This window comes from Ornithorhynchus anatinus, chromosome X5 (genome assembly GCF_004115215.2).
Source record: "Ornithorhynchus anatinus isolate Pmale09 chromosome X5, mOrnAna1.pri.v4, whole genome shotgun sequence".
Classification (NCBI taxonomy): domain Eukaryota; kingdom Metazoa; phylum Chordata; class Mammalia; order Monotremata; family Ornithorhynchidae; genus Ornithorhynchus; species Ornithorhynchus anatinus.
Window position 1 is genome coordinate 68,374,907 of NC_041753.1, and position 12,668 is coordinate 68,387,574.

At 47.4% G+C, this 12,668-nt stretch overlaps 1 protein-coding gene across 5 annotated transcripts in view; it reads right to left on the reverse strand.

The window, feature by feature from the left end:
• AGTPBP1 (ATP/GTP binding carboxypeptidase 1) overlaps nt 1–12,668 on the reverse strand; it is a 151,618-nt gene that overhangs the window by 117,175 nt on the left and 21,775 nt on the right. For 3 of the 5 annotated variants that reach the window (XM_029055762.2, XM_029055758.1, XM_029055765.2), the window contains exon 3: nt 12,266–12,340. The exons of 1 other annotated variant lie outside the window; for it this stretch is intronic. In XM_029055762.2, coding sequence (XP_028911595.1) covers nt 12,266–12,297 — 32 coding nt within the window. In that variant the 5' untranslated portion in view covers nt 12,298–12,340. Of the gene's footprint in view, nt 1–9,909; nt 10,109–12,265; nt 12,341–12,668 lie in introns of those variants that run through there. One more of the 5 variants, XM_029055766.1, reaches the window with a different exon arrangement.

Sequence of the window (12,668 nt, forward strand, 5' to 3'; positions counted from 1 at the left end):
CAGCTGAAAGCACTTTCAAGATGACAGCTGATTCTGAATGGGACAGATCAGATAGGGAAAGGGAAAAAAAAAAACCAAAACAAAACAAAGAAACCTCTCAAACTGACAGGTTCCCTAACAGCCTAAATGCTTGTACTTTTACTTCCAAGCAAACAAGATCATTCTGTCAGAATTTTTCTGGCTTTTGTTTCCCAGTAGGATTGCATCCCCAGGCTTGACTGCTGATGGACTTGAGGTTTTACTTCTGATGTGCTGATAACGCTACTGCATTAATTCCACCTCATCTGTGAATCCTCATTATAGAACGAAGGGTGAGGTGGTTTTAAGACATATGAGACTGCTTTTCTGCTATTTTAACATAGCAGAAAGAAATGAAAGGTATTCATTCACTCATTCCATCGTATTTACTGAGCGCTTACTGTGTGCGGAGCGCCGTATTAAGCGCTTGGGAGAACAAGCTACAACAATCAAGAGACACATTCCCTCCCGATTTTACTAGTTTTACCAACGTACTAAACACTGCCACATCGCAAAGGTTTACAGATAGCTCGCCTTGTTACCCTGACCGAAAGCATTATCATGGTGCAGTGGATAGAGCCCGGGACTGAGAGTCACAAAGTCATGGGTTCTAATCCCGACGCCGCCCCATGTCTGCTGCGTGACCTCGGGAGAGTCACTTCACTTCTCTGGGCCTCAGCTCCCTCATCTGTAAAATGGGGATTGAGACTGTGAGCCCCATGAGGGACAGGGACTGTCCCCAACCCCATTTGCTTGTATCCAGCCCAGCGCTTAGTACAGTGCCTGGCACATGGTAAGGGCTTAACGAATATAATTATTATTACTACTACTAATAATAATTGGATGGGGTCTTTGCTTTCTCAGGGAAGTTCCAGGATGGCAACCAGGAAAGGATATGGGTGACGATGATGATGATGATGGTATCTGTTAAGTATGTGCCAAGCACTGTTCTAAGCGCTGGATGAGGAACCTCGACATGCAGGAAGTCAATCAGGCAGGTGGGCTGATGTCAGAGTTTCAGGGATGACCTCCGAGCCCGAACTCGAGGTATCGGGCTCCAAAACTATTAGCTCTGCCTACAGGCGGGACTGTTATTGTATAAAATGGCCTATTATCTTCTTTTCCGATGAGTGAGGCTCATAAAAATTCCCACCAAAGACTCTTCAACCAGATTGTTCAACAGCTAGACCGTAAGCTCACTATGGGCAGGGAATGTGTCTGTTTATTGTTCTCTTGTCCTCTCCCAAGCGCTTCGTACAGTGCTCCGCACACAATAAGCGCTCGATAAACACGACTGAGTGAATAGCTAGACTGTAAGCTCGTTTGTGGGCAGGGCGCACCTCTACCAACTGGGTAATATTTTATCAATCAATCGCATTTACTGAGCGCTTACTGTGGGTGGAACACTGTAATAATAATAATAATAATAATAATGATAATGTTGGCATTTGTTAAGCGCTTACTATGTGCCGAGCACTGTTCTAAACGCTGGGGTAGACACAGGGTAATCAGGTTGTCCCACGTGAGGCTCACCGTCTTAATCTCCATTTTACACATGAGGGAACTGAGGGACCGAGAAGTTAAGTGACTTGCCCAAAGTCACACAGCTGACGGAGCCGGGATTAGAACCCATGACCTCTGACTCCTAAGCCCGGCTCTTTCCACTGAGCCACACTGCTTCTCTACTAAGCGCTTGGGAGAGGACAATATAAGGGAGTTGGTAGGCACGTTCCCTTTCTCTCGCAAGTGCTTAGTACAGCGTTCTGCACACAGTAGGTGCTCAATAAAGACGACTGATTGATTGATGCTGGGGTTAATCTTGTGTTCTCATCATCAGCCCCTGATTTGGAGAGTTTTCTCTATTATTTATCAAATAATAACTTTAAGGAAACGCTTGGGAGAGTCTCCGCTGACCACTATTTGAACTATCTTCCGAAGTTATTAGAGAAGTTGTAAAGATGTAGAAAGAAAAGTCAGGGATGTTACGAGGCTCAAGGAGAGTCCGGTATCTGCAGATATAAAGGCAATGAGTCAAAGATGGATCGATCGATGGAATTTACTGAGCGTTTACCGTGCGCCTAACACTATACTAAGTACAATGTGACAGAGTAGGTAGGCTCGTTCCCTGCCCACAACGAGTTGACAGACTAGAAGATGGATAGAAGCTCGTTGTGGGCAGGGAATGTGTCTGTTTATAGTGGAAAAAGCCTGGGCTTGGGAGTCAGAGGTCGTGGGTTCTAATCCCGACTCCGCCACTTGTCTGCTGTGTGACCTTGGGCAAGTCACTTAACTTCTCTGTGCCTCAGTTACCTCATCTGTAAAAATGGGGATTAAAAAACGTGAGCCCCACGTGGGACAATCTGATTCCCCTGTGTCTACCCCAGCGCTTAGAACAGTGCTCTGCACATAGTGTTTTACAAATACCATAATCATCATTATTCTCCCCCAAGCGCTTAGTACACTGCTCTGCACCCAGCAAGTGCTCAATAAATACGATTGAATGAATGAATTAGAAGCTAGCGATGTTAGATGAGTCATCCCTAAACTTGAGGATAAGAATTGAAGACATCGATGGTCACCCTGCTACACCAAGCATTCTTTGTTGTCGATCCTTCCTGTCTCGCAAGTCTGTAATCTTGGCAATGTCCTTGACTTTTCTTTCTTTCCTTTTTTCTTTCAACCACCATTTTAAATCATTCACCAAATCCTGTCAATTTCTTCTTCGCAAGTCCAAAACCCGCCCCTTCTTCTCCATCCAAACCGCCACCTCGCCGGTCCAAGAGCTTGTCGTATCTGGTCTTAACTATCGGATCCTCCTCCTCGCTGACCTCCCCGCCTCCAGCCTTTCCCCTGTCCAGTCCATACTTCGCCCTGCCGTCCAGATCACTTTTCTAAAACACCCTTCGTCTCCCCACCCCTCAAAATCCTTCATCGGTTGCTCGCCGAAGGAGCACCGAGAAGCAGCGTGGCCTAGGGGAAAGAACCCGGGCCTGGATTCTAATCCCGACCCCACCACTCGTCTGCTGTGTGACCTTGGGCAAATCGCTTCACTGTGCCTCAGTTCCCTCATCTGCAAAATGGAGATTCGACCCCCGTTCTTCCTCCTACTTAGAATGTGAGTCCCATGTGGGACCTATCTTCTTTCTGCCCCAGAGCTTAGTACGGTGCTTAGCACATCGTAATTATTAGAGAAGCAGCGTGGCTCAGTGGAAAGAGCCTGGGCTTGGGAGTCATAGCTCATGGGTTCGAACCTCGGCTCCGCCGCTTGTCAGCTGTGTGACCTTGGGCAAGTCACTTAACTTCTCTGTGCCTCAGTTACCTCATCTGTAAAATGGGGATTAAGATGGTGAGCCTCATGTGGGGCAACCTGATGACCCTGTATCTCCCCCAGCGCTTAGAACAGTGCTCTGCACATAGTAAGCGCTTAACAAATACCAACATTATTATTATTATTAGTTATTATTAGTTTTAGTATTCTCCCTCTCCATAGCAAGCAAAAACCCCTCATCACAAGCTATATGGTTCTCATTTAGCTCTCTCCCCACCTACTTCTCTTCACTACTCTCCCGCTACGACCCAACCCACCCGCTTCCCTACTCTAATGCTAACAAACCCACTTCGCGTCGCGCTTTCTCTCCCACCATCGACGTCTTGTTCACGCCCTCCCTCCTACCTAAAACTCCCTCCCCCTTCACCTCTGGCACAGCACCTCTCTCCCCGGCTCCAGAGCCCTTCGAAAATCACATCTCTTTCCAAGAGGCCTTCCCTGACGATTCTCCCATCTCCCCACCCTATCTTCTATGCACTTGAGTCCACGCCTTCTAAGCTCCTTACTACTCACTCCACCCCTCTCCCTCTCAGCACATACGTACAGATCTTTAAACTCTCTCGCTCCTCCCAGTGCTTAGTAAAGTGCACATAGTGAGCGCTTAACAAATGCCGTAATTATTATTATTATTCTCCCTACCCGTAAAGGATTTTAGCAGCAGTCTCCCTGGCTACACGGTGGGCTCCCTGAGGTTAGGGAATCATTTCTACTAGCTCTCTTGTCCTCTCCCAAGCACTCAGTACAGTGCTCTGCACACAGTAAGCCCTCAGTAAAAGCCACTGATGGATGAAGCGCTCGACAATAAATATTACAGACTGAATGACTGACAGAGTCAGACCCAGGAGGGTAAATCTTACGCTCTCCTATGCCGATGCCAAGACGGCAGCACGGCAATGAAATCTGACTCATAAAACTAAGACAAGAGTATTGTTCATGCTTAGGGCTTGAGTTCATAATTATATCTTCCACACACACTGAGAGAGGATTTGTAAATTTGCTTGCTAAGTACTCTGAGTCCCTGTACTTCCAGTGAAGTAGAAGCATAGCGTAGTGGATAGAGCCCGGCCCTGAGGGGCAGAAGGTCACGGGTTCTAGTCGCTGCTCTGCCACTTGTCTGCTGCGTGACCGTGGGCAAGCCACTTCACTTCTCTGGGTCGCCGTTCCCTCATCTGGAAAATGGGAATTGAGACTGTGAGCCCCACGTGGGACGGGGACTGTGCCCAACTCAGTTTGCTTGTATCCACCCCAGCGCTCAGTAGAGTGGCCGGCACACAGTAAGCACTTAAATTCCATCATCATCATTATTATTATTCCAGTGCAAAAGTTGGGAAGGAACTGCAGGTGAGGGAACTGAGGCACAGGGAAGTGAAATGAAGTCTGGACTGGGGTGGGGAGAGACAGGAGGCGGGGAGGTCAGTGAGGAGGCTATTGCAGTAATCAAGGCGGGAGAGGATAAATTTAGATTAAAGTGGAAGTAGTTTGGATGGAGAGGAAAGGGAAGCACTGTTGGGAATCGACATCTAAAGGGGTCCTGCCGAAACTCCACGACCCCTTCGAAAGTCCTTCAAAATTCCTCAGTGGGGTAGAAACAATCCTCCAGGTGGAGAACTGTGAAGCGGAAAAAAAACAAAACCCATAGGGTCTGGGAGAACTCAAACAACGAAAAACTGGGATGCAAACTAAACTATTATCAGGTGCAGATACTGCTTTTATTATAATAATAATGTTGGTATTTGTTAAGCGCTTACTATGTGCCGAGCACTGTTCTAAGCGCTGGGGTAGACATAGGGGAATCAGGTTGTCCCACGTGGGGCTCACAGTCTTAATCCCCATTTTACAGATGAGGGAACTGAGGCACAGAGAAGTGACTTGCCCACAGTCACACAGCCGACAAGCGGCAGAGCTGGGATTCGAACTCATGAGCCCTGACTCCAAAGCCCATGCCCTTTCCACTGAGCCACGCTGCTTCTCCAACTACTATGAGGGAGAAGAAACTAAGTGACAAAGATGATTTTCCAAAGAAGATTTAAAGTCTGGAAATTTGAAGGGTCTGGATTACTATTTATTAAGATGCGATTTGGTAAGCACTTACTCTGTGTCTGAGTACCGGGAGAGATATAAGTTAATCAGGACGGACCCAGTCCCTGTCCCATATGGGCCTCGCAGTCTAAGTAGGAAGGGGCATAGGTATTTAATTCCCATTTTATAATTGAGGAAACTGAGGCTCATAGAAATGAAGTGACTTGTCCACAATCACACGGCAAGCAATCGGCATTGCTGGGATTGGAACCCAGGGCCTCTGACACCCAGGTCCGTGCTCTTTCCACTAGGCCCGGCTACTCCTCCACTCTGCTTCCAATCAAGAATACCACTAAAGCCTGGGCAGCGTGGCCAAGCGGATAGACACGGGCCTGGGAGTAAGAAGGACCTGGGTTCTAATCCCGGCTCTGCCACTTGTCTGCCGTGTGACCTTGGGGAAGAAACTACACTTCTCCGGGCCTCAGTTCCCTCGTCTGTAAAATGGGGATGAAGACTGTGAGCTCCATGTGGGACAGGGACCGTGTCCAACCTGAGTAGCTTGGATCTATCCCAGCGCTTAGAACGGTGCCTGACACACAGTAGGCATTTAACAAATACCACCGAAGGGGAAAAACAAGGTGGATTTGCATTTTGAAACTGGGGCTGCTGGTTTAGGCGGGGCTCAGGGACAGGAACAAACACGCTGAAACCAACCAGAGGCCAAATGGCCCCACCTGAGCCAGGCCAGTGAGAGGCGGTGGGAGCGGCCGCAGAGAGTTGGAGGAAGAGCTGGAAGGGCTCCAGCAAGGGAATAGGAGAAGCAGCGTGGTCTAGTGGCTGAGGCCCGGGCCTGGGAGTCAGAAGGACCTGGGTTCTAATCCTGACTCTGCCACTCATCTGCTGTGTGACCTCGGACTGGTCACTTCACTTCTCTGGGCCTCGGTTACCTCATCTGGATACCGTGAGCCCCATGTGGGATGGGGACTCTGTCTGAGCCAATTTGCTTCCATCCACCCCAGGGCTTAGTACGGTGTCTGGCACACAGTAAGTGCTTAAATATCATTTTAAAACAAAAAACAAAATTATTAAGAGGGGGATTACATCCAGTCCAATCCCAGTTCTTGGTCCATCTTTCCCTGGAACCAGTACTCCAAATTCTAGACTGTGAGCTCATAGTGGGCAGGGAATTCATTCATTCAATCGTATTTATTGAGCGCTTACTGTGTGCAGAACACTGTACTAAGTGCTTAGAAAGCAAAATACAGTAATAGAGACAATCCCTGCCCACAACAGATTTACAGTCTAGAGAGGGAGAGAGACTGACATCAAAACAAGTAAACAGGCATTATAAAAGTGAATAATAATAACGATGGTATTTGTTAAGCGCTCACTATGTGCCAAGCGCTGTTCTAAGCGCTGGGGTAGATACAGGGTAATCAGGTTGTCCCACGTGGCGCTCACAGTCTCAATCCCCACTGCCAAGCACTGTTCTAAGCGCTGGGATAGATGCAAGGTAATCAGGTTGTTCCCCGTGGGGCTCGCAGTCTCAATCCCCACTTTACAGATGAGGTAACTGAGGCACAGAGAAGTTAAGAGATTTGCCCAAGATCACACAGCAGACAAGGGATGGAGCCGGGATTAGAACCCACGACCTCTGACTCTCAAGCCCGGGCTCTTGCCATTAGGCCACGCTTCTTCCCACGTGTCTGTCTGTTGTTGTACTCTCCCAAGCGCTCAGTACAGAGCTCTGCACAGAGCAAGTGCTCAAAAAAATATGGCTGACTGACTGACCGACTAACCCCTAGGTAAATGGCCCACCTTTCCTTATCTAACCCTCCCAGAGGAGTCGGCAACACGGCCTAGTGGACGGAGCCCGGGCCCGGAAGTCAGAAGGACCTGGGTCCTAATCCCGGCTCCACCACCTGGCCGCTGTGTGACCTTGGGCAAGTCGCTTCACGTCTCCGAGCCTCAGTCACCTCAATTGCAAAATGGGGATCGAGGCCGCAAGCCCCACGTGGGCCAGGGACTGTGTCCACCCCAGCGCTTAATACAGTGCCTGGCACCTAGGAAGCGCTTAACAAATATCACAATTACAGTTATTATTCTTGACCCAGGTAACAGTAGCTGCATTTGAAGGCGCAGTCGGGTGAGTACTCACTGTAGGCAGCAAAAACCCCTTGCCAGACTCTTTACTTGGGGGGGGGACGAAGATATACTATTTCTCCTATTAATAATAATAACTGTGGTATTTGTTAAGCTCTGTGTGCCAGGCACCGTACCAAGCGCTGGGGTGGATACGAGGAAATCAGGTTGGACCCAGTCCCTGTCCCCCATGGGGCTCACAGTCTTCACCCCCATTTTCCAGATGAGGTCACTGAAGGCCCAGAGAAGTGAAGTGACCCATCCGAGGCCACGCGGCGGACAACTTGGTGGGGCCGGGATTAGAACCCCTGACCTTCTGGCTCCCAGGCCCGAGCTCTATCCGCTATGCCGTGCTGCTTCTCCTGCACTGCACACTTAAGGTAAAAGTCCTCTGGAACACATTTAAAATATGGTTGGCATTTGTCCTCTAGACTGTAAGCTCACTGAGGGCAGGGAATGTGACGGTTCTATTATCATAGTGGACTCTCCCAAGCGCTTAGTACTGTGCTCTGCACACTGTAAGCGCTCGATAAATATGACTGATTGACTGCCTTAGTACCCATAAAGTCAAAAAATACCCTTTTTGGCATATCAAGACTCCGAGTTGCTGTTACCTCTCGACCATAAACTCGTTGTGGGCAGGGAATGTGTCCGATATATTGTAATAATAATAATGTTGGCATTTGTAAAGCGCTTACTATGTGCAGAGCACTGTTCTAAGCGCTGGGGTTGATACAGGTTGTCCCACGTGAGGCTCACAGTCTTCATCCCCGTTTTAGAGATGCGGTAACTGAGGTCCAGAGAAGTGAAGTGACTCGCTCACAGTCACACAGCTGACAAGTGGCAGAGCCGGGATTCGAACCCATGACCGCTGAGTCCCAAGCCCATTCTCTTTCCACTGAGCTATTCTGCTTCTCTAAGCTGAAGTAATCTCCCAATTACTCTCTAAGTAATAATAATAATGTTGGTATTTGTTAAGCGCTTACTATGTGCCGAGCACTGTTCTAAGCGCTGGGGTAAACACAGGGGAAGTACTCTCCCCAGTGCTTAGTACAGTGCTCTGCGCACAGTAAGCGCTCAATAAATAGGACTGGATGAAATATAGCTCTATCTTTTCACACTGTGGTTCTGGGTGACTAGAGTCCACATGCCAAAATCAAAATAAAATTTTTGTCTCTTGTTTTTTTAACAGTATTTCTTAAGTGCTTACTATGTGTCAAACACTGTTCTAAGTGCTGGGGTAGATACAAGTGAATCAGGTTGGACACCGTCCCCATCCTGGAAGGGGCTCCCAGTATAAATAGGAGGGAGAACAGGAGAACTGAGGCCCAGCCGAGTTCAGTGACTTGCCCAAGGTCATAAAGCGAGCAATTTTGGCAGAGCTGGGATTGATAATAATGTTGGTATTTGTTAAGCGCCTACTATGTGCGGAGCACTGTTCTAAGCGCTGGGGGAGATACAGGGTCATCAGGTTGTCCCACGTGAGGCTCACAGTTAATCCCCATTCTACAGATGAGGTAACTGAGGCCCAGAGAAATTAAATGACTTGCCCACAGTCACACAGCTGACAAGTGGCAGAGCCGGGATTCGAACCTATGACCTCTGACTCCCAAGCCCGGGCTCTTTAGAACCCAGGTCCTCTGACTGCTCTTTCCTCTAGGCCGTGCTGCCTCCCCAGTTAAAGCGGAACAGAAGTTGGGGGCAACGGGAGTGTTGAATCTCTGATTTGTTAGGATAAGTAGTTTATCCTAATGTACCTCCTGTTGATACTCATTTATTTTATTCTCTAGGCTGATGCCAAATTAACTCATAACTTGGAAGGGCATAGCCACCAGCATAATATTTACAGAGCCACGTACGTATTTCAATCGAGTTGGGTTTTTACCCGCTGTGGGAATCGACTAAGCGTTCAATTTCCGAAGGCTGGCTCCATCTGAAATAGTCACTTTAATGGATATCCTTTTAACGGACAACGAACACTTTTCTGTCATTAAAATTAAAAGGAAATAAAAACCACCCATCATGGGAGACTGAACACTTGTCTGTTCTGAGAAACAAAATACAAAAACAAAATTGTCGGGTTCTATAAATAGCAACGAGAATTCACCTATTCGAGGGCTAACCACCACCAACATTGCCGTACAAAGTCAAGGGCAGATGTCGGGCAGAAAAATGCCTTGTTCTACTTTTTTCTGTAAGTGCCCAACTCGTCTCTCTCGAATATTTTTCTCTAACCTAAAACGTGACCGAACCAAACATGTGGAAACCGCACTGAAATATCCCAAACTGAGGTCTACACACAGAAACGATGATAAAGGAGAACAATAACACTCTATTCCGTCTCCCTTTCTGACCGGATCTTTTTTAAGTTATCAGGCTCTAAAAAGCAAGGATCCAAATACCTTGTCTAACGGTTGCCAGCGTCCCCAAACTGTTCGGGAGCGGAGCTTACATAGCCTAGATGCTCTGCTTTTGTGTCGTCACCACAAAAATTCCTACTCCACGTCACAATCCACCGTCCGTGACGCCAGCCAGAGTCGCAGGGTATAGCTGAGTTCAGTCACTGTCTTCACCGTCAATGAAATTAGGCACCAGTGAGCGCTACGCAATTGAGAGAGTATCACCGACAATTAAAATACATCAGTGCCAAGAGGGAGCATCTATCTGAGGCAGCTGGGGATGTTTAGGAATCAATCGGGGAAGGCGTCCTGGACTAGGTGGACTTGACGGAGAGGTAGAAAAGTTGGGAGGGTAGGTTTGGGGAGGAAAGAAGTTCCGTTTGGGACCCGGTGAGGAGAGCCACGTGGAGATATTTCCCGGGGGGAGATGGAAAGGCGATACCGTGAGACTTCAGAGCTGGAGTCGATTTGGGAGTCACCTGCGTCGCCCTAGAGGTGGTAGTTAAAACCAGGGGCGCCGATTAGCTCCCCGAGAGGGAGGGGAAAATGAAGAGAGTAGAAGACTCAGGACGGAGCTCTGCGAGACGCCCCCCAACACACACACAGTTAGAGAGGAGGTGGAAGAGGAGTCAGCAGATGAAACTGAAAAGATGGCAGGGGATAAGAGGCGGGCCAGATGAGGACAGTGTCGGTCGCATTTGAGAGCAGGTAACGGCCCGCGGCGCGGACGGCCGCGGAGAGATACCTCGAGGACGAGGAGGACAGAACTTTTCAATATAGGGCCCTCTGAGGGCGGAGGGAAAAGATGCAATGGAGAAGAAGAGGTAAAAAAATAAATAAATAAAGGAGAAGAGGAAAAAAGGAATTTTTAGGAGGCGAGACGATTTTTGGGGGGGGGGGTTATGGTATTTGTAAAGCACTCACTATGTGCCAGGTGCTGTACTAAGCACTGGGGTAGATACAAGCTAATCAGGTTGGACACCGTCCTGCCCCACATGGGGCTCACAATCTTAATCCTCATTTTAGAGATAAAATAATTGAGGCCCAGGGAATATAATAATCATAATAATCATAATATGGTATTTGCGAAGCACTTACTACGTACCAGGCAGTGTCCTAAGCGCCGGGGTAGATAGAAGATAATCAGGTTGGACCCAGCCCCTGTCCCACATAGGCCTCGTGGGCTTAATCCCCATTTTGTACAGATGAGGGAACTGAGACCCAGAGAAGTGAAGTGACTTGCTCAAGGTCACACAGCAGACAAGTGGCAGAGGCGGGATTAGAACCCATGACCTTCTGACTCTCGGGCCCGGGAACAGAGGGGGAGGTGGGAAGGGCACGGGGCGCTTCAGTCAATCGACTGTATTTACTGAGCACCTACTGTGTGCGAAGCACTGTACTGAGCACTCGGGAGAGGACACTACAACAGAGTTGCGGACACGTCCCCTGCCCACGACAAGCTTACAGTCCAGAGGACCTCAGCAGAGATTTAAACGTCCAGAATAGCTGACGGGAGTTGTAAGCATGAGAGTCGATGAGGAAAGAATAGAAGAGTTGGCAGGCGGAGGAAGGTGCGGAATTATTATCATCATTACTGTTATTATTTAAAGGGGGAGGAATCTTCCTTTTCCTACCGTGTTATGATTCGGGAAGTAATTGGGAAAAAAGGGGTGCCGTGAACCTGGGTCAGAAAGAATAATTTCGCTCATAACATTTTTTTCCAGGCTATTTAAAAACAAGAGACAGGCTTGACTCTCCTGCAATTCCATAGATGGCCTCTTATTCAAGTTTCACTTTAGACTTAGCCCGCTTGCCTTCCTCAGCAACAATTTTGGCCGGAGACAAATCGATTTCACTTCTTATGAAAAGAACACATTTAGGGCCAAATTACGCTTCCGTAAGGAAACTTAAATGAGTCCAAGGCAGAATTTGTGATGACAAGCACGTTGCACAATCTAATGTCCATTCGACCATATTTACCGAGCGCTTACTAACTACTGGATTGATTTAAAACGTATACTCTAAACATATTAAGTTGGGCTACAATTAACAATAAGCTATTGCAAGAGAGACAGATATACAGGGGAATCTTTAAAAGCCAAGGGGAAAAGCGGTACAAAAAAATCCAAAAGAAAAAAGAAAAGAAAAATCAAACATGCCAAAGCCAGTGAAAAACTAAAACTGAGATGATTTCAAAAATTTTTTAAAGTGTTAATGGCAAGGTTATTTTTCTTACACTTATAGCAATTTTATGCTTTCGCTGAATTGCTCTCAACGTGTACGAAATCAATGGTCTCATTCCAGTTTTCTCTGCCAATAGTTTGCTCTATAGCTTACATAAGAACTTCACTTACTGTACCTTTTCTCTGTTATCACTTTCAATTTGCTCATCTTGACAAGTTACTTCTTTATTTCAATATTTGTTGGAAACAATCTAAAGGGGGGAAAAAATGACCACCATTTAAATCAAGGTACTGTTATACTCATTTTCTCTGTATCAGGCACGGCGGGGAGGGCTTGTCGCATTTTCAAGGAAACATTCTCAAGTTCTGAATGGTGCATTTCAGGTGTGAAATTAGGAAGCAAAACACTGAACCCAAAATAATGGGGCCTTGCACATTCATTCCTGCATTTGCCAGTATAAGTGGCAAACTTCTAGACCAGGCATTAACAACTTTTTCTCTTTCCTAATAATGGTAATTGTGGCATTTGTTAAGTGCTTCCTATTCATTCATTCAGTTGTATTTATTGAGTGCTTACTG